We start from the raw sequence: 17236 nt of genomic DNA, 5'->3' as shown, positions 1-17236 counted from the left end.
AGCCTCAGTGCTAATGCTAATATAATGTTAATATCGCACAGCATATAATACAGGCTGTAATACAGAACTTCCTTTTCTTATTATGACTGGGAAATGCTCCTGCTGGGATTCCCCTCAGGTAAGATTAACAGAGGTGGTAGAAAGAAATGACTTCCTTATACCACATCAAACATTGTTGATTTATTTCACCACTTGCGATGCATCCTGGTGATGCTACTATAACATGAATGTTTTACAGACCGACACAGATGTAACAATAGCTTATCCCTAATGATCTGAAATAGCATGAAGCGCTGTCTTTATTGAAGTACTGCATAAGGTACTTAGATTGGTGGGAATTCTTAATTAATATTGTACTACAGTTTGGGACAAATCCTAAAAAGTTCTTCCTGAAGGTTTGATGGAGAACCTTGGCAGATTTTAGACAGGTCTCTGTAGGATCTAAACGTACCTCCAACATTTCCTCAATATCTCGAGGAGCGAGACCACACTGTAGATTAGAGGCAGCCCCAACAACCATAGGGATGCAGTCACCAAGCAACCACACCACAAAGAGAAAGGGAGGGAGGGAAAGAGAGGAAGAGAGAAAGATAAGCGTGCAAAGAGAAAGTGAACAACTGGCAACACACCACATCACCAACGAGTAAGAAACAGGGACATGTTAGTAGCGAAAGGCTGAATTATGAGAAAGAGAGAGTTTAAAAAAGAGATAGAAAGAGAGAGTTTCAGGGGATTGAAAGACACAGCAATCTCTAGCCTGTGGATTTGAGAAAAAGATATCTGGAATGGTTGAAAACAACGCAAAGTACAAACACATGTAGGCCTACAGGTGGTACTATGAGATAATCTGAGAAAAAAGAAGAAAAAAAAAAGGTTGAAGGAAGGAGTGAGGAGGAGGAAGGGAGGTGTGTTACCTCTTCCTCCAGCTGTCCCTCAGAATCGCTGTGTCGGCGCTGAGGGTGGTGCTTGAGGAACTGAGCAACGTAGGTCATGATGGACTTCTCGTCTGGTTGGTCCACATCTACGTCTGAGGGCGGAGGGAGAACACAGAGGGATGGCGGTCAAGACGGAAAACACAGAGATATTAGATGTACTATACTCATTGATAAAGAGCAGTCTTCAGACAGAAAAAAAATTAACTAAACTGCAACCAGGAAACTGCTCTGACTGAGGATGCTCCGAAGCGGTTGACTCCTTTAGCCTAATTGCCCTTAATTACTCTGGTGTCAAACTGCATCAGGCAAAGCTCATTGTGAGGGCAGGCGTGAAGGGGCACAGATGCTGCTGTGTCGACGCTGCACTCTGTAGGGAATTCTCTGATAAGTAAACGGGACAGAATTGTAGCCCCCTGCGATATTGAAAGACCTGTTTGCTTATAATGGAACATTTTAAGGTGGGATGTTGTGTTTCTGGCTCTATTAATGCAGTATCAACCTAAATCAGTGTTTGTCAACCCTGATCCTGGGGACCCAACATGTTTAATGCATTTCCCTCTTCCAACACACTTGATTCAACTGAATGGCCTATCATCAGGCTCTACAGAAGCCTGATAACGACCCATTCATTAGAAACAGGTGAGAGAGTGTGTGAATTACCTTCTGGGTCAAGAAGCTGTGGGATACCCAGCTCTGTTTCAGCCAGTGAGAAGGCTTCCTGCAGATTCTCCCGATTGGTCCTTTTCCGCACGCACTCTATGTCAACAAGGTTGGGTCGTAGAGCGAGGAGAACCGCAAAGAATGCTACGCCAGTGCGCCAGCTCTGGCCAAAGTCCCTCACCTCAATGCCCAGATGCCTAGCATGGTAGAGAGCAAAAACAATGTGCCAAACTCTCCAATGATGAGACAGATAAAACAAAGTTTCCACATTGAAAAGTCTAGCTTAGCATCATCATGACAAGTAGGCCAATCCACTCGTGTGTAGCTTCTCACTGCAATTAGCAGATGACATTATCGACATTATTCCTGTCAATCATACTTAGTGGCAGTCTGCTGGACCCATCTGAGCAGTGCCTTCCTGGCCCCGCCCTGCACAGGAGGAAGGGACTTCCTTTTGATGGGTGGGCTGGTGGTGTCAGTGCTGCTGGTGGAACTGTCCAATGAGGAGGTGCTGCTTGACAGAGCCAGAAGAGCTGGTAAGCTACTGGTCAGCTCTTCGATCTGTCAGTGGAAGGGGGTGGAGAAAAGGCAGCAATGATATATTGCTGTAAAGAACTCTACAGAAGCCTACAGAACCTAGCCTTAAGAAGTACAAACAAAAAACAGATGAATCTTTCTTTTACTTAAAATGTTTTTAAGCTGCATAAGCTGTCTGTAAATAAAACAATTAAGCTAATTGATAATATGCTAATTACAATTATTATAATCTCTCTACAGATAATCTAAATTCCAATGAAAACAAACGAAACAGACATTACCTGGAAATAAAGGATGATTGTCCACATCAACCCCAGCACTATGGAAGGTCTTCCATCCACAATGTCAGTGGAGTTAATGTTGACTAGCTTTATCTGGGGCAAAACATGTAGGAAAAACACAAAACATGTAAGAAAATATCTTATATCATATTCAAATCAAGCTGCTATCACTACAATGCACTTTTCTTGTACAAGTCTGTGCAATTTTGGTGATTTAGACTGTAAAGGACACAAAGAATATGTGATACGAGGAGAACTAGATCCAGATAAACCGTACAACTATCAACCTTTTATATCAAAATGTAGAACATTCAGACAATTAATGGAAAATGGTAAGAGCTCCGGTACTCACAGGAGATCCCCTGCATGCAGACTGGAGAGACAGACCAGAGGGAGAGGGAGAGAGAGGGAGAGCAGTTAGAGGTGGTAGTGTAGTCTTTATGGGGTTATTGAAGGGGAGGTGGCTCATTGACTGAAAGGGCAGGTGATAAGGACTCTTTCTGGTGAGATAGCCTGGATGGCTGGCTGAGATGAGAGATATATCACCTTTATCCAGGCAGCAGGGATTAAACCCAGCAGAGAGAGAAGGAGAGCAAGAAGGAGAAAGAACTAGAGTGTGGGTGGAGTAGAGAGAGGAGAGAGAAAGAGAGAGAGGGTGGATGGATAGATAGAGAGGGCCTATGTGTAGATGTGATCCTGGACACCATATTGAATAACGCAGGGGGTACATCATTGAGTTCCCAGTCTGAGTAGTGTAACACAGCAGGTCAAGATTAAATAACTCGGTCAAGAGAGCTGAATGGAGGGAGGATTGGGGAGGGCTTGGGGAGGAAAGGGCTTGTGCCATTGATAGTTCCATTTAAGAACACACAGGGGGTATAATCACAGCCACCCATCACAGAGGACAGACATGACCAGGTCAGATCCTACATCATGTGAGACTAAAATGAAAAGGTAATGACTTGTAGTGATGAAGGATGACCCAATCTATCTGATAAGAGGAGACATTAGAAAAGCAACAGGGAATAAGAAATGTTGCCAGTGGCAACTGATGTCTGAGATATGAGCTGAGAAATATGGCAGGCGTAGTAAGGCTAAAAATACATTGGAATAATGTCTAGACCTACCATCACAAAAGATTTACACTGACAGTCTGACTAACACTCACACAGACACACTCAGAAGTATACAAGCAGACACACACACACACACACACACACACACACACACACACGCTCCCCTACGAGGAGCACGGCAGGGACGCCCAATCTCCCCGTCGCCATTGCAGACGACAGATTACCAGGGTAGGATTTACAGTTGAACCCTTGTCACTCTTGAGGAAGTGGCATCACTGTCCCATGAGACTCTCCGCCTCGAGCTTTATTTATGTATATCCAAGGACCTGATGCTGGGTGGCGGCACCAGACGTCTTATACAGATGAGGAGGGAGGGAGGGAGGGAGGGAGGGAGGGAGGGAGGGAGGGAGGGAGGGAGGGAGGGAGGGAGGGAGGGAGGGAGGGAGGGAGGGAGGGAGGGAGGGAGGGAGGGAGGGAGGGAGGGAGGGAGGGAGGGAGGGAGGGAGGGAGGGAGGGAGGGAGGGAGGGAGGGAGGGAGGCTGCACCAATATCCTGTTCTGTGAACATACCGTCGTTTCTCCGTTTGAGGAGAGAGGGAGGAGGTGGTGGTGAACAGAAGTACAGAACAATAGACGATGCGGGAGAAGAGGAGAAAACTTGAGAAAGGAGAAGGGGGATGATGTCAGACGTGAGGGTGGAACGAGGCACGAGAGAGGGGTGAAAGAGAGAGAGAGCGACAGTGCGAGTGGAAGATCTGGTGAAAAGGGGAGGAGACTGAAGAGTAGTGGAGAAAGACGCTTGCGAGAAAAGATCAACTTGGGGTCAAGATTCTGTGTTTCGACCCCGAAGGCCAGCACCTGAGCCTGGTGTCCAGGGAGTGGGGGGGGGGGGGGGAGGGGGAAAAAAGGAAAAAGAAGGAGAGCAGAAAAGAGGGGGAGAGGGAGAACTGTTACCTTTCTGCCCTCCAGGAACTTGAGGGCCGTGCCGATGTTGGAGACCCAGTGGATCCTCCTTAGCTTCTTGCCCTGCTCACATGGCTAGAGGGAAGAAGAGAGGGGGAGAGGAGAAGAGAGGGGGAGGGAAGAAGAGGGGGAAGGGGAGAAAGGTAGGGGGAGGGGAGAAAGGAAGGGGGATGGGAGAGAAAGGGAGGGGGCAAAAGGGACAGAGAAAGAGAACGGAGACAGAATAATTTAACAAAGTGATTAAACAACAGTGTGAAAGCGAACGGAAAGGGAGGAAAGGCAGGGAGGAATGAATTTGAGAAAGAAAAGTCGAGATAAATTGGGAACAGAGAAACAGAAAGAGAGAGATAAAGACACAGAGATAGAATCAAAGTGAATGTTTGCCCATCAGCAAGGAGATCAATATGACATAGACAGACAACAACCTGAGGCTATACTGGCCTGGTGGGATTACAGTGTGTGTCTGTGTGTGTGTGTGAGTGGGGGTGCGTGTTTGTGTGCAGGGGTGTGTGTGTGCGCGCATTTGTGGGTAAGTGTGTGTGACCTATTCCTGTTCATCCCATCAGTTAAGTTCAAATCAAACATCCTAATAAAGACTGATCAATAAGTATTTCCATCTATCTCTGACAATTTTCTGGCCCACTTTATAATCGAGTACCTCCTTTACAGAAACATGAGTTTTGCCAACCCAATTCATTGTATTCAATGTCTCTATTATTTAACCAAGGGGCTTAGTGTCATTTAAACTCAACGTGATCAAGTGAAGGTTGGTTGTTGGAACATAATCCTGCATACCAGGAGGTCTTGAGGTCTTGGAATGTGGTTGACACATAAAACAGTAAGATAACAAACTGGTAGACTGGTACAGGCCAGACTAGACACAGTCTGGCCGGGACCAGACTGGTTTACAAGCGTTAATGCCTGACATGAGTCCAGACAAGACAAGTCCAGTACTCACCAGTTTCTGTCCAGAGAGGACCTCCAGGAGAGCCAGTAACATCACCCCATCCTTGATGTCCTCAAACAGGTCTGTCACCACCAGGGGAGGAACATGCTGTGGGGACACACACACACACACACACAACAGCCATAAGTCAACACAGTCAACAGTTTCAAAACGTGGCTGTTTATGTAACTGTTGTGTACACATAGATCCAACCTAAGCCTGAATCCAAATATCTGAGATTTATCCTCAACCAATCTTGAAGTACCGGTATTATATGTACAGTACATCTTATAGGCCTAGAGGTTTAGCAGCAACGCTTCTTGCAACATTACTTTAAGCGGTGAATTATCATTTCACACATTCAGTTCCTTTAAGCTGGGCATTTTACAGATTTTCATTCACGAAATGTAGATAGATATTAGCCTATATTTCTGAAGAGCTTGGCGGAACACTTTTGATGGACAGCTGGAATCAAATCGGAGAGGCTTGTCTGTAAAACGCGTCCCTAAATCCAGAAATGTGCTGATGACTTGAAACTGAGCCAGTCTCTTGTCCTGACCTGCCCAAGCCTTCCTCACTGCAGAAATCCACATCTCTACATTCTCCCCACCCCGACGCCACATCAAGGATTTTTACTTAAAGCGCAGTCACATGGTGGGGCTGAGGAGGTTTAGAGAGGAAAGCATTCAGATGGAATGAGCCATTCACAGGGAGATTAATGGAGGGCGGGGGGGAGAAGACAGAGAAATACATAAAAAAGAGACAGACAGCCAGAGAGAAAAGTGAGATAGAGGGAAGACAGAGATGGAGAGAGAGACAGAGACAGAGACAGAGACAGAGACAGAGACAGAGACAGAGACAGACAGAGAGAGAGAGAGAGAGAGAGAGAGAGAGAGAGAGAGAGAGAGAGAGAGAGAGAGAGAGAGAGAGGATGGAGAGGGGGTGGACGACAGAGTTGTAGTGTTGTAGATGTAAGGGACAGGAAATTGAAAAATATAGAGAGACGACTCAGCCATTTAAGGACATGAGAAAGAATAAAAGTGGCAGTGATAGAAGATGGATGATTGGGCCTTGCCCCACACACCAGACAAGGTCCCCTGCCTACATCACATAAACCCATCTCCAAATTAATTAGCAAATACCACTTCTCTAATACACTGTCATGGCTTTGAATATTTTAATACGCAGAATACTGCATTTGTGCCGCTTTTCATGACTGACAGAAAAACACTTAACATAGGCTCTTACAGAAGGATGAATTATACCACAAGCTAATTGAAGTTAAATGTACCTATTAGTTCATAATAATCATCTGGCTAATGAGAGTGTGGACTAATTACAAATAAAAGTAATATCCATTTTCTCAACTCAGTCACAAGAGTCTGGAAAAAAAAATCAAGAGCTTAACAAACTAATTACATGTGAATGTCTGTGACTTTAATTGATTGAGAGCTTTGCGGCTTCTGCGAGTGTGCTTGTCTGTGGTCTCAAGTGAGTAAAAGACTCGCCTGGCATATCTGAAAACACTCAAAGATCCCCCCCTCACAAGATGGTAGGATGGACACATATATAAATGGAGGAGAGTGTAAAATACTGTTAGAGGATGGAAAAGACGTGAGAGCAAGAAAAAACTGAGTGAAGCTCACTGGAGGAAAATGAGAGTAGAGGACAGACAAAGAGGAATACTGGTATACAATACATGTGTTGGGACGACAGAAATAGTGAGAAGAGAAGAATCCTAAGAATGCCATGCTGCATTGCATAGAAGAATGAGTGATGGATGGCAAAGAGAAAAAAATCAGGGTGAGAGATGGTGAGAGAGACAGAAAGAGAGTGTGTGTGTGTGTGAGAGAGAGAGAGAGAGAGAGAGAGAGAGAGAGAGAGAGAGAGAGAGAGAGAGAGAGAGAGAGAGAGAGAGAGAGAGAGAGAGAGAGAGAGAGAGAGAGAGAGAGAGAGAGAGAGGAGAGTATGTGAGTATGTGTGAATGGCAACCGTACAGAGAGGAACGGAGGAGGAATGTTTACAATGGTCAGTGGAGCTTTACTTCCTGGAGCAGTAATCTCTGTGAACACTTGTCTGCTCATTACTGGGGCTGAGGCTGCGTGGCTGTGAAATGATGATGAGCCACCCCTCACACTGGCCTGCTCATAATTAAGCCCTAACCTTCTCAGAGAGGATTTGTCCAAATGGAAAATGAGAATCCTTTACGATATCTCCGGTTCTCTCTCACATACACCCATGCTCGTCGCCCACTCCCTTCTCCGCTCCTTCAACAACCAGAGTCAAATGTAAAAGTGCTTGAAAAGCTGAGGGGCGTGGATTGTACTGTACCCTTCACACAAAGACTACTTTTGCTGAGACTGATGAGGTATTCTTTTGTTATACCTGTGGATGAGAGGGGGAAGGGGAGAGGAGTAGGAAGGACTAGGGGATGGGTGTAAAGGGTAGCCTATACACCAGCCTTATCTCACCTAGCTGTGCTTACGATTAATCACATACCCCTAGGCCCTGAATTAAAGACCTGAGATACCGATGACTGCTAATCATCCACATTGCCAAGGGCACGTTCTTTCCTCTGAGAGCTAAACAAAACCCACTATCTCAGCTGAGGCCCTTCATACTTCTCTCTTTCTATCTCTGGCTCTCCCAGACTCCCACCAACTGACTTCAAGAAGAGGTCATAGGGAACCAGACAAAGCTGAAAAACGTGGTTTTCTTTGTGCCGTTTTCTGTGGGAAATTGCAGGAAAACTGCTGTCAATTATAGCACAAAGTACTGTACATGCCTATTCATCACGCCCGTCAACGAGCTCAATATTAGACTACACGGTTCTTTGCACCTGCTGTTTTGACTTGTGACCTGTTCTAATCACAAACCGTTCACCGACCTGACACAGCAATATACCAAGACAAATATAGATTTATCATCGTTGCTATGGTAATGTCATGTTTTGGGATTGAAATGTTGAAAGGGGAGAGATTTAATTGGGGATGGAGATTGAATCAACAAGAATCTGAAAAAGGTAAGTACTAATTATTGTTTGGTTGTTGAGAGCAATTAGAGCAGGAGTTAAATTACTTCCTAGACAAGGAGGAAAAATGTATATGTTTGAAAGAGGTAGGCCATTGTTAAACTACCTGGACTAATTAACTTACAATTGTAAGTGAATATACTCTTTCACAACTCCAGTCTCCTGAGTTGGCCTACGCCTACTGGCGATTTTGACGCATCAAGTGAAATTGCAAAAAAGTCACCAGTTCATCCTTCCATGTTTGCGGATGGAAGCGCATGGAAAAGCACTAAATCTCGATCACACAAATCTTAACAAATACAGGATAAAGTGTTTACCTTAAACGTCATTGAATATTATTAGACGGGTAGTAATTATCTGCTGGAGAAGTCCTGATACGTAAACGTTTAATATCATGTCAAGGTTTATTCGCCACAGACTGCCTCCTCCAAATGAATTTTCTGCTCCGCGTCTCCTCGGATCAAGTCAGGCCGCGGCAGCCGTTACTCATCAAATTGAAATGGAAACCTTGAGTGGGGCGGCTTGGATTTAAATAACACTTAATTGCAAGACGTGGTGTCGCGGTTGCCTTGTCCACTCGCTCACGACTCACACTTCAGGCTCTAATGGGTTAAATTGAGGTGCCTAATACGGTAAAATATCATAATTATACTCACATGACGAGCCGTTTCATAGCTGTGACGGCTGTAATTGTTTAGGTTACAGACAATAGAGAGACAAGTAAGGGTAGTCCTTACCCAAAGGCAAAAGCTCTTATCAAGAACAATCGAAATTCATTTTCTAAGACAAATGAGGTAAGCTGTTAAAGCCTCAATCTGTGGGCCATATATAAAGAGATATAAAACTCAATTAATATAAATATGAAGCAGAGCCTATAGCTTGAAGTAAGGGTAGCATGATTTTCTTTCAGAACGTTGAAGCAATTATTATCTTTTTGGAAAGGTAGAAGAAAGCCTGGCTACAGGCTGTTGATTTCAGGCTACAGTAGTCTAACATGGGTTAGATGAAAGTATGTGAAGGTGTACGTGCCTGTGGCTGTGAATGTACTTGTGTGAGTGTGTGTGTGTGTTGTCTTGGCGGGCACACAGTCTTATGACCCACTAATTCCTCAGCAGCATGTGTTGGCATGGGGAACAGTTGACTGGAAAGCGGATGGTGCAAGATGCCTGAAGAGGAGAGGAAGGGAAAGAGAAAGAAAGAGGGGGAAGGGGAGGAGAATGGGGCAGTGCAGGAGGTGTTTGGGTGGAGGGACCATGGTGGATGGGGTGTATTTCAATCCAGGCACTTAAGGTAGAATATGGTTTGTTGATGCAACACAATACTGGCAGCAAACGACAGCCTTACCTTGGCCAAGTGGGAATTGATCCATTTAGTGAAGGTTCGTTTCTGTACCGCTTCTTGCTCATCTGAAAATCCAACATCAAAACAACGGGGGATCAGGTCCATGTTACACAAATACATCCTGTTCTTTGAATTGAATTTCTTCTTGTTCTGGAAAGTGGATTGAGCTTTATCGGTTAACCTTGTTAGTGTCCACTTGAACCATGTCTAATGTGTCTAAATAGTTTCATTGCTCTCCATTCTCTAGTCATGCAAGGAGAAGTGATCTGACATTTAGATGCCATTTCCCCCCAACTGTTATCATGCCCACATTGACTCCAAAGTCCATGTCCGCCACTTCACGGATGCCCTTTCAATGATAGAACGAGGTCATGATGATATTAAGAATTCTTAATAATAATGTGTGTTCCTCGGGTTTTGTTTCTGTATTCGACAAGCTCCTACCAACTGTCCTGGCAACCTCAGTTGTTGTCTGGATTCACAGGTAATGTAGAAGCACCACTGTAAACATATTTATGTACTCGGGGTTGAAGGGCACCTCTTGTTATGGTCACAGTGATATACATCTGTAGCTGGAGGTCCAATCAATACCACTGATGTTTCCTGACGATGTCCTTTAGAAAAACCACTCAACGTAAATGAAGAAAGGAGTTCATTATTCTATGGTCCCTAACAAAGAAAGGAGAAGGAGATACTTGGCGATTTGCAAAGCAAGAGACCTTCCCTAGACAAGACTTGAGTTGCACATCATGTTAAAGGCCCACACACCAGTCCCCATGTCCCTGTATCCATCCCAGTGGTGCCAGGCAGCCGCGCACAAACACACTTAGTCAGTAGTGCACTGTCACAAAGGTAAACACATGTTCCACACAGCCATGGAGGACCACCCCCCCCCCCATCGACAAAACACATCCCACCACGCAAACACTTTCTTTCTCTCCCTCAACACACACACATCAAACACACACACACACATCATGTTATGACGAGGTTTTCCCTTCCCCCCCCCCCCCTGGCTTATGCACAGAGCAATATCCTTGAGATAAGCGTGTTATCGGGCTAAGAGGACGCCTGCCACAGAGCTTCACCCTGCCTTAATGAAACACACTGACTGATTGATTGCGCACAAGTCGGTTAGTGTGTCACCGATCGGTGCAGGGCAGATGTGTGTTGGGTAAGGACAGAGGAGGAAGGGGGGGGGTGGGGGGAGTGTCCATGCATAATGCAGTCCTATATTCACGCACACTCACATGTGCCACTGAGCAGGTCTCGCTTTTATGATTGAATCGTTTGATCAGGTCTGAAAAGGATCTAATATTGATGAGAAGGAAAATGGGGAAGATTCAGTCTGCATCTGAGAATAGTGTGGATTCTGTGTGGGAATCGGTGGGGGTCTGCCTGTGTGTGTGTGTGTATGTGCCTGTGTGTGTGTGCCTGTGTGTGTCTGTGCCCGTGTGTGTGTGTGTGTGTGTATGTACTGGGTGTGTGTGTCTGTGGTTCCAGCCTCCTCTCAGGGACGAGATGACTTTGAGCGGTACTCAGGCACATACACTTACAGCACAGAAATACATACTTCCAGCGCGCACACACACACACATGCAGTATATTTCCACAAAGGAAATAGCCTTTCTCAGCAACCAAGCTTCACAGCACCATTTTAACACACATGATTACCCCTTGTGCCATAGATAGCCTGTATCATTAATGTGATACCCAGCCTCTCTCTTCCCCTGCCTGGCCCCTGTGGTGACAGCGACCTTAGTAAAGGACCATGACAAACGCGTTTGTCCTCTGGCCTCTAGTGTTGAACTGCATCTGCTAAGTGACTGTCACATGACAGTCAGACAACAAGGCAGACAGACAGACAAGCACAGGCTGGGAGACAGACAGATGGTCAATTACAAGAAAAGAACCAACAGTCTGACAAGAAGGCAAATGTATGGATAGACAGAAAGACAAAGCTTGTAGGGAGAAATAAAGACACAGAAATACGCACAATCAGACAAACCAATGCCGGTAGACGAACAGACAAATAGTTAGATATAGACAAACAGACTGGTAAACAGATAGCCAGATGGATAGTTATAGGACACAGACAGGCAGCTGCTGGTAGACAGACAGGCAGCTGCATGGCACAGTCAAAGTGCTGGTGTTCAGTCTGTCTGAACTGCCACAGAGTCAGAGCGACCTCCACATGCCCCTGTGGCTGAGGGGAAACGCCCCCTTTACAGACGCGCGCACACAGACATGCTACACCCGTTCCCCTCTCGGTCGTCCTCACGTAACACAGTCTGATCCCCAAACAGTACTGTCCTGTCTGCGAGGCTAAACGAGCGGGACGACTGCTCCCACGTACTCACTGCACCAACACACTTAGACACACACACGACACACACACAGATTGTGCCCCACTTACCACGCAGGTAGTGAAAGAACCCAGTGACCAGGTTTAGAGATGTGTTCTTATTGGGGGAGGCATCCCCCCCCGTTCGGCGTGCCATCCTGTACCCCACTCGGTGCCCAGAGCCCCCCCTGCCCTCATAGGTGTGCGGAGAGGACATCCACAAGCGGCTTCCGGGAGAGAGGACACTCGCCCTTCCTCCTGCCCTTGCTGCTTCCTCCCCCGCCTGGGGAAGTGTCTCTTCAGAGCTCCCTCCCCTTTTTTTTCTTCCAGGAGCTTGGGTGGCAGGTTGGCAACACCAGAACTGTTGCTCTCTGCTGGTTTGAGGATGTCCTCTTCCTCCTAGTCCCGGTGTCCTCTGTGGTCCGTCAGTCGTCCAAATGTGCTGTTCGCTGAGTATTAGTTTTGCATGTCTGTGTTTTTCCTGCCTCCTAAGCAGCTTGAGTGTGTGCGTGTGTGTGCCTGTGTTAGAATGCAAGCCAATGTGTGTGTGAGTGCAGCGCAGTGCCGGCTTCTCTCAGCATCAATCTTTCTCACTCCCTCCCCGCTTCTCTCTCTCTCTCTCTTGCTCCCTCTCTCTCTCTCCCTCACTCTCGCTCTTAGTTGGCTGCAGGAACAATCCATTTCCCTCCAATGGACAGCCAATCAGAGTGGGTGGGAATGGGTGATGTCACCAGAGCCCTTGCTGTATTTGGTGAGGTGTGGGGGGGGCAGTGAGACAGGGGGGTTTAGCAGGTTGGGGGGGGGAGAGAGAGAGAGTGAGAGAGAGAGAGAGAGAGAGAGAGCGGCAAAGCTCTGTCCCAGGGCTCCCACAGTCATGCTCTGAAACACCGGCCGACAACGTCAGGGGCACATAAACGTGCAGGAATTCCCTGTGAGCTGCGAGCGACATTCTTACGCTGCGTGTCGCTCTCCCTCCCCTTCTCATCTTTCTGTTTCTCTGTCCGGCAACTTGGTTAGGTTACCCCTTTTCTCTTTACCCATCCCTCTCATTCTCTTCTGTCCTGGTCTTGCATGCCTCGCAGTCTGAATCTCTTCCTCCCCCTCTCTCTCTCTCCCTCTCTCTCCCTCTCCTTCCCTCTCTGTCCAACTCTCCCTCCCTCCCTCCTACAGACTACGGGGCTCAGAGTGATGCAGTGCTTCCATCGTCGTCTGCAGGGGAGCAGACAAGCGGAGGCTGAGCCTGTGCCTCAGCTCCTGTCTAGTCTCCACCTGCACTCTCCCCAGAAGCTGCTTCTCTCCCCCCATCCATACTGACCACTTGCTTTTCCCTACAGGAGTACAGAAGAGAGTGAGGAATGGAAAGAAACAATGGACGGACAAAATACACAGTTTTAGTCCTTCGCTTTGCTAAAGGTTCGAAACTACAAGTACCACTCTCTATCTCTTTCTCTCGCTCTCTCACACACACACACATTCTGATTTGCTTGGCCTGGACCAGAAAACGTAATTATCGAGGATGGTTCCTGGAAAGTAATTCTGAATGCAGATTTGTCCTATCAGCCTAAAAAATGAGATGTGAACCATTCATCATTACTGTGAATTTCTCTTTTGTTCTCCCAGTTTCCCAAAAGGGATTTTAATTATGAAGGTCATCAATAACCAATGACAGCCGTCATCTGCTATCAGTCTCCAGATAATAACCCACTACTGATAGCCCTCCTAGGAACAGTCTAGAGATTGGACGTTACAGCTGCACTCAATGGCAAGATACATCTGAGCGAAACAGAGAGAGAGAGAGAGAGAGAGAGAGAGAGAGAGAGAGAGAGAGAGAGACAGAGAGAGAGAGGGTGAATGTGTGTGTATGTGTGTGCCTGTCTGCCTGTGTCTGTGTTTGAGATTGTATGGAGAGGTGATATTTCTTTACCATGTCAGGTTTTCTGAATTTACATATACATTGCCTTTACTTTTGCATCTCAAAGCCACAAGCTTACACTCTTCATACCTGCAGAGTCTACCACACTCCAACCACTCACATCAACTATTGCACACTGTATGAATCCACATGATTGTCACTGATTTAATAAAATTCAACTCATTAAAATATCATCCCTGCAGGTCAATTACTTGCGGCAAATCTAGCAGCAAGATGTTTGTGAAACACGTTTAAAACTTCTATTAGACATTTGTTTTAAATATGAACAGGGTGACCCAAATTGATCCCTCCCTGTGCTTACATAACGTCTGACCAGAGTGCTATTGAGGACGTCTGTAATGAATTAGACAGTATTGACTGGTGAACTCATCGAACCTGCCCAGCTTTTTACAATGCCCATCCTCTGCAGGCCTGCTGATCTCTGCCACAGAGCAACGTTGACCTTGTCCAGGAAGTACTCTTTATCCCATGCTATCTGTTAGCTGCTGGTAACGGTTAACAAAACTTGAAACATAAGCATGAAGCAAATGCACTCCCCCGTTTGGCAGGTAGTGCTGAGGTAGGCTGACACATGAGCTGTCCATGGTGCTGAACAGCCGCAGGAGACTAAACAACACAGTTTGAAACAGTTTGTGCTTAGACCTGCTCAGTTCATTTGAGTTAATTTGCCTTTTGTTTTGAACATTTGTGATTACAAAACCAATTAGGTTTGTCTCGTTGGAATCCACATTACAGCATGAGCCTCATTTGGTGCCATCGTTAAGAATGGTTCTGCCAGAATGTATGTGTTAATGCCCTTGTTCTGTGGAACATTTTGACTGTTAACATACTCTGTGTCCTGGAGCAGATGACAAACTGTTTTAATTGTCTCAAGGGGGCAAACAGTTTAGAAAAAAACAACAACAGTAAGCCATACACAAAACTTGAGATATTTATAGGGCTTATTACTCTTCTAGAAAAGTAACACTCACACACATACACACAAACACACAAACTGCAAAACAACAACACGTGCCCTTGTGGGATACACCAAGCACAATCCTTGAGGCTAGACAGACTCAGTATAAAGCCCTGGAGAGTTCCAGATTAGTCCAGGACTGGAAGCAGAAAAGAAGAAGAAGGCCGGTTGGTGGGGCCGGAAGACCAGACTACATTTGAGCTGCTCTGATTCCCTGGTGGAGCCCCCCCCCGCCCCTCCCCCTGACAGAGCCAAACCTGCAGACACGTCTCTGGTTGAGGAGGTTGTTTCTGGGGTCAGGGCCCCAGCGCTCACACAGGTGCGAGTCTACAAGGGGGAGGCAGCCTGGAGGAGTGGGAGACCGGGGGGGTGAATCGTTCTTCCAACCATGAAAGGAAAAACAAATGGCCTCCTTAGAGAGCTGCGTTGGCTCTTGTTGTAATCTATTCACCCAGAGGATATTTGGGCTTGTTGTCTGAATGGCCAAACGCTTTCCTTCACTCTCACTGAGAGGAAAGGGACACAGCGCCACCTCATGGATAGGTAGGGTAGTACCACAATACTGTTATTGTGGAATTTACTTGAAACACATTATATAAGCAATGATAGGAATCCAGCTCAAGGGGATGGTGTTAATTTGTCAATACAGTCTTTTCTTTTGCCAAAGGCATAATCAATACAGCCATGCAGTCACCTGCTACTGAGAGACATGTTAGAGGAAAGGAGAGAGTGAGGAATAGAAAAAGGGAAGGGAAGGAGAGAACCCGACAAAGACAACGACAGAAAAGTATTAGGAACGATAAATGGCGAGAGGATAGGGGCTGCTTTTACCTTGTGATTTCCCAGAAGGCCTTGCAAGTCTCCATTTGAGCATCTCTGATCCCTGACTTCATCTGTGAACGATCGTCCTCATTAATCAGCCGTGATTACCGGCCAGATACAGACAGGAGCCATGACTTGAAGACTAGGAAGCTAAGCAACCACACAGACCTGCTACTGGAAGTCTGTCTGCTTTACCCATTATTTTTTTATAAAAAAAGATTTGGGGGGGGGGGGGGGATTGCTATAGCAACGATGCATCGCCTACGAGGGTATTATTTATATCTCGCTAATGTACCATGCCTGTTAAAGCAGAGGAAGAGAGGGCCAGATATGTCTGGTTATCTCAACGTACACAACCCGTTTAACTCGCTTTAATGGCTTTTTCTTTCCCAGTAGGCACACACACACACACACACACATACATCTTCAAACCACACTTCCTGAACTCCATCCTTAACCCCTCCAACACCCCTCCATCAACCTCTTCACTCCGCATCCGCCTCGCCACTTTACAGCAACACCCTTTGAACAGCCCCTCTTACAAAGCCCACTCCAACGTCACACAAACACGCGCACACACACACACTCACACATGTTCATTTTATTCACCCCCTCTTCACCCCTCTCCCTCCAACACCCACCCATCCCATTTAATTTTGGAACACACTTTATACCATGGAGTAGTAAGGAGGAACTCCAAACGCCAGTCCATTAGCATGGCTAATTGCATTTCACTAATAATGACACCACACTTACAGAGAGGAAGAGAGGGGAACAAGTCAGAATGATTACCAAAAACACCCACTTCCCCCCCTCACACCCAGCACAACCCTCCTCTCCAACGGCAGATGTTCAGACAGAGGAGTGTGCCGCTGACAAAGATGTCAAAATATCACCTTTGTGTTCAAACCACTAGGCTGCTGATAGCCGGTAATTCGCCACAGTCCCACACCTGCAGTTGGGTCTTTTACACATTCAAGAGCTTCACATGAAAGGGGGGAAAAGGAGAATCAGCTGAATGATTTAGCTAACTCAGTCAGTACACATACAAGTTGGGGGGGGGGGAGAAGTGGGCCTGTGCTTTGAAATATCACTTTGATATATTTTCTGGCAACTGCCGTTTGCTGTAGTATTGCAAATTAGCTTCGGAAACGACACCTGGGCTGGTGAAGGATATTTCTCTGATTATTCGGGGCCCCATAATGATTTAATCAACATAGGATCAAGCCAAGCTTGGAAAAAAATAACATCTGTGTGATCAATGGAATTGATTCATTTCTTCCAGAGAACTCTTTTGTGGACAGTCCAGCAGGCATAGGCTATTGATAACACTCACGTTGACACTGAGGGCATTAGGGAGCTTACATTTGGCCAAAATTAAAACATGTTTGAGCTGTGGTGTGTGTTTCT

At 46.2% G+C, this 17236-nt stretch overlaps 1 protein-coding gene across 2 annotated transcripts in view; it reads right to left on the bottom strand.

Annotated features, from left to right (window-relative positions):
- Positions 1 to 12276, bottom strand: part of syne1a (spectrin repeat containing, nuclear envelope 1a) — a 104783-nt gene extending 92507 nt beyond the window's left edge. The window contains exons 1-10 of one of the 2 annotated variants that reach the window (XM_084700846.1): positions 12186 to 12276; positions 9773 to 9834; positions 5410 to 5505; positions 4443 to 4526; positions 2766 to 2786; positions 2414 to 2506; positions 1975 to 2156; positions 1596 to 1792; positions 915 to 1027; positions 452 to 490 (exon numbers count right to left, since the gene is read on the bottom strand). In XM_084700846.1, coding sequence (XP_084556972.1) covers positions 452 to 490; positions 915 to 1027; positions 1596 to 1792; positions 1975 to 2156; positions 2414 to 2506; positions 2766 to 2786; positions 4443 to 4526; positions 5410 to 5505; positions 9773 to 9834; positions 12186 to 12270 — 972 coding nt within the window. In that variant the 5' untranslated portion in view covers positions 12271 to 12276. The remainder of the gene's footprint in view (positions 1 to 451; positions 491 to 914; positions 1028 to 1595; positions 1793 to 1974; positions 2157 to 2413; positions 2507 to 2765; positions 2787 to 4442; positions 4527 to 5409; positions 5506 to 9772; positions 9835 to 12185) is intronic. The other variant, XM_084700845.1, reaches the window with a different exon arrangement.
- Positions 12277 to 17236: the final 4960 nt, after the last annotated feature.

The sequence above is a fragment of the Hypomesus nipponensis genome, chromosome 6, assembly GCF_054491055.1.
Source record: "Hypomesus nipponensis isolate SF chromosome 6, ASM5449105v1, whole genome shotgun sequence".
In the NCBI taxonomy this organism is placed as follows: Eukaryota; Metazoa; Chordata; class Actinopteri; order Osmeriformes; family Osmeridae; genus Hypomesus; species Hypomesus nipponensis.
This window is presented reverse-complemented; position numbering and strand designations above follow the sequence as displayed.